The sequence below is a fragment of the Papio anubis genome, chromosome X, assembly GCF_008728515.1.
Source record: "Papio anubis isolate 15944 chromosome X, Panubis1.0, whole genome shotgun sequence".
In the NCBI taxonomy this organism is placed as follows: domain Eukaryota; kingdom Metazoa; phylum Chordata; class Mammalia; order Primates; family Cercopithecidae; genus Papio; species Papio anubis.
Window position 1 is genome coordinate 96,413,364 of NC_044996.1, and position 10,948 is coordinate 96,424,311.

Sequence of the window (10,948 nt, forward strand, 5' to 3'; positions counted from 1 at the left end):
GGGAGGCCGAGGCGGGCAGATCCCCTGAGGTCGGGCGTTCGAGACCAGCCCGACCAATATGGAGAAACCCCATCTCTACTAAAAAAAAAATAATAATAATAAAATACAAAATTAGCTGGGCGTAGTGGCGGGCGCCTGTAATCCCAGCTACTCGGGAGGCTGAGGCAGGAGAATCGCTTGAACCCGCCAGGCGGAGGTTGCGGTGATGGGAGATCGTGCCATTGCACTCCAGCCTGGGCAACAAGAGTGAAACTCCGTCTCAAAAAAAAAGAAAAAAAGAAAAAGAAAAGAAGAAGAAAAAAACTACACTGAGATACCATTTCTTACTCTCAGATCGGTGAGGGTTATAGTGCATTCTAATACTTAATTGAATGAGCCCGGTGTTTCACCACCCTGGTTTGTTTTTGTTTTCTTTTAATGTGGCTTTTTCGTTTGATTCACCGTCACTCTTTCCACTCCGCTATTTTTAATTTATTGGTGGCTAAGTCCTTTACCTAACGTGACGTGCAGCATCATGATAACAAAATCAGTGTCCAACCTTAAAAAAAAAAAAAAAAAAAAAAAAAAGGCCAAAGGCTTTACAAGAGGTGGGATTCCCCTTTGGGGTCTCCCGAAGGGGGGCGGGAACAAGACCAGAGCGAAGCTTCCGCTTTCATTTCTATGGTTATTAAGTTACCCTTTCTCATTAAAGGAGTATCGCGGAAGGGTGATTTTCTGTCGGCAAAGACTTCCCTAACGACGAGTCCACCCATGAAACGGGGATGTAATAATGTCGTATCACAATGGGTGGCCTAAAAGAGCGCAAAAGCCAATCAGATGACTTACATTCTAGTAGAACGTTATATTATAGTTCACCTGACCAGTCAGTTTCGATCTCTTCTCTGCGTCTCCAAAATGCTGCCCTCCGGAATTAGGTTCTACCCCCTCCATTCCTGGCCAGTGGTTTGGTCCGACCTTAATACTGACAGGAGGCGCGAGCTGCGTCTGCGCAGAAAGCTGGCGGGGGGGTGGGGGGAGGAACATGGCGCAAGCTCTGTCTGAGGAGGAGTTTCAGCGGATGCAGGTGCCACTCGCGGTGGGAAAGACCACCCGGCTAGGCGACCGGGGGCGGGGTAGAGAGAGGTCGTGCCATCAGCTCTGAGAAGGGGTTGGTTGGGATGGACCCTGAGTTTATGGGGTGGGTCTGGAGAAGGGAAACTGAGGCTCGGAGTGGTGAGATTATTGGATTCCGAGATACTCTGCGGCTTTGAAGGTTGGACTCTGTTAGCATTGTGGGCGGGGGAGAGCGCCCTTAAGTAGGCGGTACCTTACTCAGACCTGGAGGGGACGAGACTTTTGGGCCCGTGCAGGGGACACCATCGGCGGGTGATGATAATGGGCTTTGAGGGAAGGAGATCCTGAGAAGGCGAAACCATTTTGTCTGGAGAGGAAGGAAGCGGGTGTTGGGTGGTTTGCGTCATGGTGGTAGGAGCCCTTGAGAGGGCAGAACCATTAGCGGGTGGGAGGTGGTAAGTTTTGGGGAGATACCACTGTGCCCGGGGATTGGGGAAAGACCCCAGATGTTGTCATTGTTCCTGGGAGGTGGAGATCTGTGCCATTGGTAGTTGGTAGTGCATCCTAAGAGGGGGCGGCACTGGGGTGAAGAAGGCCATGAATGGGTAATAACATTAATCCCATTAATTGGGGGGAGGACCAGAAGAGGTAAACGAGTGATACCTTGGACTACAAGGAGGGAAGATCACTGGGCTTTGGGGAGGCACTCCCACTTGATTCTTTTGGGGGGACTCTGAGATGCAATGAAAGGCCATAGCATTGCACTATGAATGGGCCCTTGTTGAGAGGGTTCCTCACTGGGGGGCTCTGAACAGGGTCCAGCATGGGAAGGGGAGGAACTCTGAGGGAGGACAGGTAATCCAATTGGTCCTTGAATGAGGGAAACCAACTGTCCCTGTGTGAGGGACACTGAGAATGGAAGGGCGAGTTGATTAACCCATGAATGGGGAAGGCCACTGTCATCTGAAGGGGATTCTAAGTGAGTAAGAGTCATCCAACTGGCCTACCCAAGGCCTTGTAGAGGCTTACCCTGAAGGGCGTAGGGCCATTCCCATTGGATCATGACTGGGGAGATCTTGGGAGTGGGAATACCCTTGAATGAGGAACACTGATCCCACTGGGCCATGAATGAGAGAGAACTACTGGGCTTTGTTGGGGGGCAAGTCTCAGGGGGTACAAAGGGTATTCCAATTGGACCAGGACTTGGAGAGACAGATCACTGGGTCCTGGGGAGGACAGGAGCAGGAAAGATTCTGTGAAGGCCAAGCCCTCTCACTTTGAGCAGACTACCAGAGAATAGCAAGTGGAGGCTGGTGGCGTGGGAGGGAGGGAAAAGTCCTGGTGTGGGAAGGAACCGGCCTTGCTGGGTAGAACCAGCCTCAGGGTTCTACAGGGCTGGTAGGGAGGAGGATGCTTAATTCTTTTTTTTTTTTTTTTTTTTTGAGACAGAGTCTGTCTCTGTTACCCAGGCTGGAGTGTGCAGTGGCACGATCTCAGCTCACTGCGACCTCCACCTCCTGGGTTCAAGCAATTCTCCTATCTCAGCTTCCCTAGTAGCTGGAATTACAGGTGCGTACCACCATGACCAGCTGATTTTTGTATTTTTAGTAGAGATGAGGTTTCACCATGTTGGCCAGGCTGGTCTTGAACTCCTGACCTCAAGTGATCTGCCCACCTCAGCCTCTGAAAGTGTTTGGATTACAGGTGTGAGCCACTGCGCCTGGCACTTTCCCTTAATTCTTTTTTTTTTTTTTTTTTTTTGAGACGGGTTTTTTCCCTGTTGCCCAGGCTGGAGTGCAGTGGCCGGATCTCAGCTCACTGCAAGCTCCGCCTCCCGGGTTCACACCATTCTCCTGCCTCTGCCTCCCGAGTAGCTGGGACTACAGGCGCCCACCACCTCGCCCAGCTAGCTTTTTGTATTTTTTTAGTAGAGACGGGGTTTCACCGTGTTAGTCAGGATGGTCTCGATCTCCTGACCTCGGGATCCGCCCATCTCGGCCTCCCAAAGTGCTGGGATTACAGGCTTGAGCCACCGCGCCCGGCCTCCCTTAATTCTTTTTTTTTGAGACAGAGTCTCACTGTGTCACCCAAGTTGGAGTGCAGTGGTGCAATCTCGGCTCACTGCAACCTCTGCCTCCCCAGTTCAAGCGATTCTCCTGCCTCACCCTCCCGAGTAGCTGGGACTACAGGTGTGCACCACCACACCCGGCTAATTTTTTATATTTTTAGTAGAGATGGGGTTTCACCATATTGGCCAGGCTGGTTTTGAACTCATTACCTCGTGATCCACCCGCCTTGACCTCCCAAAGTGCTGGGATTACAGGTGTGAGCCACTGCACCTGGCCCTCCCTTAATTATTGAAGGCGGCCTGGATGTATTTTGAGAGACTTGGAGGTGGGGGGACCCTGGAAAGCCCCCTGACTCAGTGAAAGTTGGGCAGAATACTTGACCCTCTTCCCTTAGGAAAGAGGGAGGAAGACAGGCCCCTACTCCCTGCTTTCAGGGGCCCCCAGGTCTGGTCAGAAAGATGGACAACACCCCTGACAGTGTGTGTTCAGTGTGTGGAGAGGTCAGCCAGGATGAGGAGGAGGAACTTTATCCTGTGGGCATGGAGAGCCAGGGAACTCACACAAGCAAGACCCTGACTGGGGCAGTGCTCTAGGGTGGCCTGAGTGCAGCATGGATTATAGTGTGAGATGGAGGGGTGAGGCTGGCTGGGGTTATTAGTGGAGCTGGAAAAGGTGAGCCAGGGTCTGAGGGCCTGGAAGCTCACTTTAGGTGTAGCACATACAGGTCTTAAGGAGTAGCTACAGAGGAACATGGAGGGCATAAGGTCTGTGGGGCTTAGGGGCTTGGTTCCCTCATGGTAGGCGTAGGGCCACTTTCCTGACCAAGTCTTTTCCCTTCCTGCCTCCCCCAAAGGCTCAGCTCCTGGAACTCCGGACAAACAACTACCAGCTTTCAGATGAACTACGCAAGAATGGTGTTGGTGAGCCAAGAGGGCCTTATTAGATGGGGGTGGCTTTGAGGCATGATGTCTGAGGTTTTCCCTCAGAGGCCTGGCAGGAAGGCCTTTCAGTTTCTTGCCACCTACTGAGGCTGAGTTTCCCTGCTTTCCTGACACCAGAACTCACCAGTCTTCGACAGAAGGTCGCCTACTTGGATAAGGAGTTCAGCAAAGCTCAGAAGGTACCTCCCTCCACCCATCCATCCACCTACCCATCCACCTACCCATCCACCCTTGCCTCTACCTATCTGACTCATTCATCCCTCCAGTGAGCACCTACAGTGAACCAGACTGAATGTTGCATGCTGTTTTCATGTAGTCATTTAAAAGATTCTCATGGAATTCTCTTTAGTTGGCTAATTTTACCTAATCCTGCTTAATTTATTGATTAATTTTAATTTACTTTTAATTCATTTCTAATTTCAGTTACTCATTCTCATTCACTGACTTTTAATTAAATATTCAAATCTATCAGTAAATCTACCTTGAATCTGCCTCCCATCCTCCACTCACACTCCTGCCTTGTGCTCCTACTTCCCATCTCTGTCCTGGTCCAGTTGGGAAAATGAGAGCAAACCCACCTCTCAGATCCTCTAAAGATGAGATAGAATATAACCTAATGTGGCCCCTCAAGACATTCAAGGTTCTCCTTTGTCACTGCTCTGTCCCCATATCTAGCCATACCTAGCACAATGTTGATACATAATATGTGCTCAATAAATATTTGTTGGATGAATGAATACAGTATGCAGAAAATCCGGCAGTCAGGAAGTTGCACTGCTCTTTGGTAGGATGCTGATTCCCCTAAGCTGGCAATGCTCTTGGCTGCCCAGCAGGGGAGCGACAGTTTCCACACTGGGAGGGACAACAGAGACATGTATGGACAGATGTAGCAATGAAGGCACAATTTCTGAGCCTGGAGATCCAGCCCGTAAATGGTTAAATACCAGGGCACCTCCCTACCTCCCCTACTCCCCACCAGCCTCCAGAGTTTCCAAGAAAGGATGATTTGTGTGTGCTGGGGCCCCAGGGCAAGATTTGCATTCATTCACTCACTCACGCCTTTGGGCTCCAAATTGTCACACATGTTCTGTGGTTGAAGATGCTCCCATCCCGCAACCCCCATCATCATTGTCCTCCCAAAATGCTTGGCACAGTTGTCTCCATATCCTAGTAAGGCAGTCCATCTCTGTTCACTTTAGCTCTCTTCCCACCCACCCCCACTTTAGGCACTGAGCAAGAGCAAGAAAGCTCAGGTAAGGGGATCTCTTGTGGGTGAGTGTGACTGGGAGACTGTCTTGGTGGGCTATTTCTGTATGCTGAGATTTCCTTGTACTGGCCTTTCTTTCTCTGTGTGCCCTTATGTCTGCTACTACCTCACTGCCATGTGTTGGTGTATCTGTCCTTGTTTCCCTATTTGTCTGTAACTCTGTGTCTCTTTCCTTCTCTCTCTTTCTATCCTCTTCCCTGAGTCTCTTTCTGTCTCTGTCTCTGTCTTCCTGTTCCTGTCTCTTTGACTCATTTCTCTTCCCAATCTTCTCTTTGTCTCTCCCCCTCTTGTTCCTGTCTCTGTGATTTCTCTTTTTTTCTGCTTTCTCTCTCTGACTCTTTGTTTCTTCCCCACCTTTCCTCTCTCTTCCTAACTCGTTTCTTTTCCTGACCCTTCCTTCTCTTCTCCCTGTTCTGTTCTCTCCCTGTTGATTTCTGTTTGTTCCTCTCTCCATCTTTTTCACTCTCTCCCTCCCAATCCCTCTCCCCTTTTCTATCTCTCCCCCTTTCCCCATCTCTACCTCCTCTCTCCCCCATCATTATCTTCCTGTCTTTTCTTCTGCTGTCTTCCTCCCTGTATTCCCTTCTCTCTACCTTCCCATGTCTTTATCTCCCTTTCCCTGTCTCTCATTTTATCCCTCCCTATGTCTCTTTCTCCTGTATCACCTCATTCTCTGTACCCTATGTCTTCTCCCACCCATGTCATTTTCTCCCTCTCTCTGTTTCTTTGCCCTACCTCCCTATCCTTCCTGCCCTTGCTGGAGTCCTGGCCCTTGTCTGCCACTGCAGGAAGTCGAGGTATTGCTGAGTGAAAATGAGATGCTGCAGGCAAAGCTGCACAGCCAGGAGGAGGACTTCCGTTTGCAGAACAGCACGCTAATGGCCGAGTTCAGCAAGGTGCTGGTGCCTGGGATAGTCAAAGGGGAAATGAGGGGTAGGGGCCATCTGAGCTGAAACCTAACAGCAGCAGAGAGTATTGGATAGGGTCTGGCCCTGGAGCACTGTCCGTGGTGCTGAAACAGGTCCTGGATTGCTGCTGGGGGGCAGTAATTTGACAGATGGGGCCACTAACTCTGCTGGGATTAGAAAGCTTTGAGCCCTGAGGTCAGCTGGTTCCTGGCCAAGTCACTCCTTTTATTTGAGCTTCAAGTCTCCATGTGTATAATGTTGGGTTGATGCTATGGTGCTCCAAGGTATTGGGGGGTTTTAGGCAGAGTTCTTATGCTTAATATAGGATGGAAAAGTGTTTGGGCTTCTTCCCTTTTCTTTCTTCTCTTCATCTGACATGAGCCTGGGGTTCTACCTCTTCCAGATAATTCATCCTGGAGCTACTAATTCTATCTCTCCATTGATTTTAGTGTCCTGTCTGTTTCTAAATCTACTGGGCAGTTGGAGACATTGTCTTTTGTTCCCTCATCTATCTTCTGTATCCACAGTTAATAATTGTCTATGTTTTTAGTGTGTTTTAAGGAAAAAAGTCTCATGGCAGCAAATTTTTTTGAGATGGTGTTTCACTCTTGTTGTCCAGGCTGGAGTGCAATGGCGAGGTCTCAGCTCACTGCAACCTTTGCCTCCTGGGTTCAAGCAATTCTCCTGCCTCAGCCTCCTGAGTAGCTGGGATTACAGGCATACGCCACCATGCCTGGCTAATTTTGTATTTTTAGTAGAGATGGGGTTTCTCCATGTTGGTCAGGCTGGTCTTGAACCCCCAACCTCAAGTGATCCACCCACCTTGGCCTCCCAAAGTGCTGGGATTAAAGGCATGAGCCACCGTGCCTGGCCCAAAAATGGTATTTCTAAGGCTCCATCTGAGAATATAGTGCCTGTGACCTTAAAAAAACAAAACTGAAAATAACCTTTAAGCAGATACAATACCAGGAGAGGCAGTTGAGCAAGTAGTAGTTACCAGCAGGGACTCTGTAACCAGAAGGCCTAGATTAAAATCTTGGCTCTACCTTTTACTAACTGTAACCTTGAGGAAGTTACTTAACTTGCCTGGTTCTTGGTTCCCAAATGTTTAAAATGGAAGTCATGATAATAACAGTACCTGCCTCCTCACAGGGCTTTTGTGAGGATTAAATGAATAAATGTATGTAAATCACTTAGAACAGAGCCTTGCACATAGTATCAGCTATGGAAGCATTAGCTATAATATTATCCTTCTATTAACTCATCTTCCCTCTAAAATATTTGACTTTTTAACAGTTTTGTGGCCGGGCACGGTGGCTCACGCCTGTAATCCCAGCACTTTGGGAGGCCAAGGCGGGCGGATCATGAGGTCAGGAGATTGAGACCATCCTGGCTAACATGGTAAAACCCCGTCTCTACTAAAATACAAAAAATTAGCTGGGTGTGGTGGCGTGCGCCTGTAGTCCCAGCGACTCAGGAAGCTGAGGCAGGAGAATCGCTTGAACGCGGGAGGTGGAGGTTGTAGTGAGCCAAGATTGCACCACTGCACTCCAGCCTGGGCAACAGAGCAAGACTCTGTCTCAATATAAAAAAAAAAAAAAGTTTTATATCTACCCTGTGGCCCTGCTTTGCCTTAGTCTCTACCACCTCTCATCTGCTGTTTCTACAGCCGCCTCCCTGGTGTCTTCACTTCTAGTTTCTTCTACTTAGTTCACACCACAGAGGCTGTTCTGACCTGCAGATCTTACAACATCACTCCTTTACATAATACATTCCAGTGCCCCCGGTCCTGTCCCTAGTTCAGAGCCCCTGGTATTCACATAACTGCTGGCTTCACCGACTGACTCCTCACTGCTTCCTGCCTCCAGCCTCCATGGTATCATGATTCTTGCAGAGTGAGGCAAGGGCAGACATTCTTCCATAAATCCAGCTTGTTTCCCGGCATCTGCCCTGGTCCAGCACTGGGCCAGTTGCAGAGACTTCCTGCATAGTCCCTTTCCTCCTCCAATTCCTCCCAGGAACTGGAAGTGCTCACAGAGAGAGCTACGTTAAACCTGCCACTACCCCTTATTCACCAAGACGTTTCAGCTCAATTGTTCCTTCAACAAATAGTTACTGAGTACCCACCACATGCTCTATGTTCTGGAAATACAGTTGTAAGCAGCACAGAATGATCTTCACTCTTAGCTTACATTCTCGGGGTGGGGATGGGAGAAAGATGATAACAGTAAACAAATAATGCTAGTAGTGATAGCTGACATTTATATGGTGCTTACTTTGTGCCAAGTCCTGTTTGAAGTACTCTACATTATTCACTCATTTAATCTTTGAAATAAGCCTATGAGATATTAGTATCCCTATTTGACAGATGAGGAAAACTGAGTTCCAGGGAGATTAAGTAATTTGTCACACAGCTAGTAAAAGGCAGAGTAGAAATTCACATTCAAGCAGTCTGGTTTCAGAATCTGTGCTTGTTACAAAAGAAAATTGTGATTAGTACTAGGTAAGAAAGAAATGAACAGTACTGTGACAGAGAGTACTGGAATTTTCTCTGTTGAGGGATACCACTTTAAAGGTGACATCTGAGCAGAGCACTGAAGGATGCAAAGAAGCCAGTTATGTGAATAACTGGATGAAAGGATTAGTGTTCTGGGTAGAAAATATTGCAGGCAGGCTCGGTGCGGTGGCTCACGCCTGTAATCCCAGCACTTTGGGAGGCCGAGGTGGGTGGATCACCTGAGGTCAGGAGTTCGAGACCAGCCTGGCCAACATGGCAAAACCCCATCTCTACTAAGAATACAAAAATTAGCCAGGCATGGTGGCGCATGCCTGTAGTCCCAGCTACTCAGGAGGCTGAGGCGGGAGAATCGCTTGAACCTGGATGGCAGAGGTTGCAGTGAGCTGAAATCGTGCCACTGTACTCCAGCCTAGGTGACAGAGCGAGACTCCATCTCAAAAAAAAAGAAAAGAAAAAGAAAATATTGCAGGCAATAAAATAAAAATTCTCTGTAGGCCTCGATATTCTCATATGAAAATGGGGACAAGGGGCAGGGCGCAGTGGCTCACGCCTGTAATCCCAGCTCTTTGGGAGACCGAGGCAGGCGGATCACAAGGTCAGGAGATCGAGACCATCCTGGCTAATACGGTGAAACCCCATCTCTACTAAAAATACAAAAAATGAGCCGGGCGTGGTGGCAGGCGCCTGTAGTCCCAGCTCGGGAGGCTGAGGCAGGAGAATGGGGTGCACCTGGGGGGCGGAGCTTGCAGTGAGCCGAGATCGTGCCACTGCACTCCAGCCTGGGCGACAGAGCGAGACTCCGTCTCAAAAAAAAAGAAAATGGGGACAAGGGATTTTCTCAGGACTGCTTTGAGAAGTGTACTTTAGCCAGGAATTGGGCAGAGGTCTGGCTTAGTTTTATTGGCATTGTATACGTCTCCAAGACTAACGGCTGGCAATGCAGGAGCTGTCATCAGTGTTGGCCCTGGAAATGACCTGCAAGCTCTTTGTGGTGCTTAGGATGAGAGGGAGCTAACTCTGGGCCCAGGATCCAGCCCTCCACAGAAGAGGGGTGGCAGTGAGGCTGTCTGTAGCACTAACAACCTCCAGAGGAGCCTGAGGTCTTGGATTGCATCTCTGAGGTTGGAAGTAGGAAGAGGAAAATGGTTTTTGGTGTCCTCATACTTGGTATGCTCTTGGTATTTTCTGACTCTGCCACTTAAAAGATGTGTGAATTTGAAATTGTTCAACATCTCTGTGCCTCAATGTCCTTATTTGTAAAGTGGGAGGGCACCTACATCATAGGGTCATTATGGGAATTGAGTGAATTGTAAAGTACATGGACAAATGCTATGTAGGTTTCAGCAAATACTGTTCTGATTCTCTGCTTCTCTGCCCCTTCTCTTCCTCTGTTCAGCTCTGCAGCCAGATGGAACAGCTGGAGCGAGAGAACCAGCAACTGAAGGAGGGGGCTGCAGGAGCAGGGGTTGCCCAAGCTGGGCCCCTCGTGGATGGGGAGCTGCTGAGGCTGCAGGCTGAAAACACAGCCTTGCAGAAGAACGTGGCAGGTGCATAGAGGCCCTCCTGGGGATGCGGGGACCTTGGGGCTTGAGTAGGGCAAGAAAGGCTGTCATCCCCTCAGGGGAAGGAGAAGGGCTTCAGAAATAGGGTTGGCCCATGCCCTGTGTGACTTTGGACAAGCCATTTCACTTCTCTGAGCCAAAGCCTTGTCATCTACACAGTTCATGTAGTGATGTCTGTCACCCAGAAGATTGTAGTAGAGATAAAAGGTAATATCATTCTGCATTAGTTCAGTGTCTGATACCTAGCAGATGTTACAGATTAGCAGCTTGAATGTCAAAAAGGAGATATTTGCTAAGTGGAAAAAGTGAATGGAGTGTTGGGAAGATTCTGAGCCCAGATTGTAAGTGGGGTCTGGGATGAAAGCTGAAAGAAAGCTTGATAGAGTGTGGGAGCATGTGGTATGTGGAACTTTGGAGAGCAGCTGGAACGTCTGTGGTGGTGGGTGCTGGTTCCATGACTAGGAGGGAGACTTAGTAGAATGTGGGTGGGAATTAGGAGGCTCTAGGAGGGATTCAGCTATGGGTGGCACATGGTGGGCATGGCCTTCAAGGGCTATGGGTGGGGCTTGAAGGATTGAGAATGGGATTTGTGAAACCAGCTTGGGCTAATAGTAAACAGAATCTTAGTGG

At 49.0% G+C, this 10,948-nt stretch overlaps 1 protein-coding gene across 7 annotated transcripts in view; it reads left to right on the forward strand.

Moving 5' to 3' along the window:
* Positions 1 to 935: 935 nt before the first annotated feature.
* Positions 936 to 10,948, forward strand: part of GRIPAP1 (GRIP1 associated protein 1) — a 30,478-nt gene continuing 20,465 nt past the window's right edge. For 4 of the 7 annotated variants that reach the window (XM_031660903.1, XM_031660904.1, XM_031660898.1 and 1 more), the window contains exons 1-6: positions 936 to 1,063; positions 3,976 to 4,042; positions 4,181 to 4,242; positions 5,290 to 5,316; positions 6,119 to 6,226; positions 10,153 to 10,303. In XM_031660903.1, the coding sequence (XP_031516763.1) occupies positions 1,022 to 1,063; positions 3,976 to 4,042; positions 4,181 to 4,242; positions 5,290 to 5,316; positions 6,119 to 6,226; positions 10,153 to 10,303 (457 nt within the window). In that variant the 5' untranslated portion in view covers positions 936 to 1,021. Of the gene's footprint in view, positions 1,064 to 1,144; positions 1,253 to 3,975; positions 4,043 to 4,180; positions 4,243 to 5,289; positions 5,317 to 6,118; positions 6,227 to 10,152; positions 10,304 to 10,948 lie in introns of those variants that run through there. The other 3 variants (XM_031660902.1, XM_031660900.1, XM_031660901.1) reach the window with 3 other exon arrangements.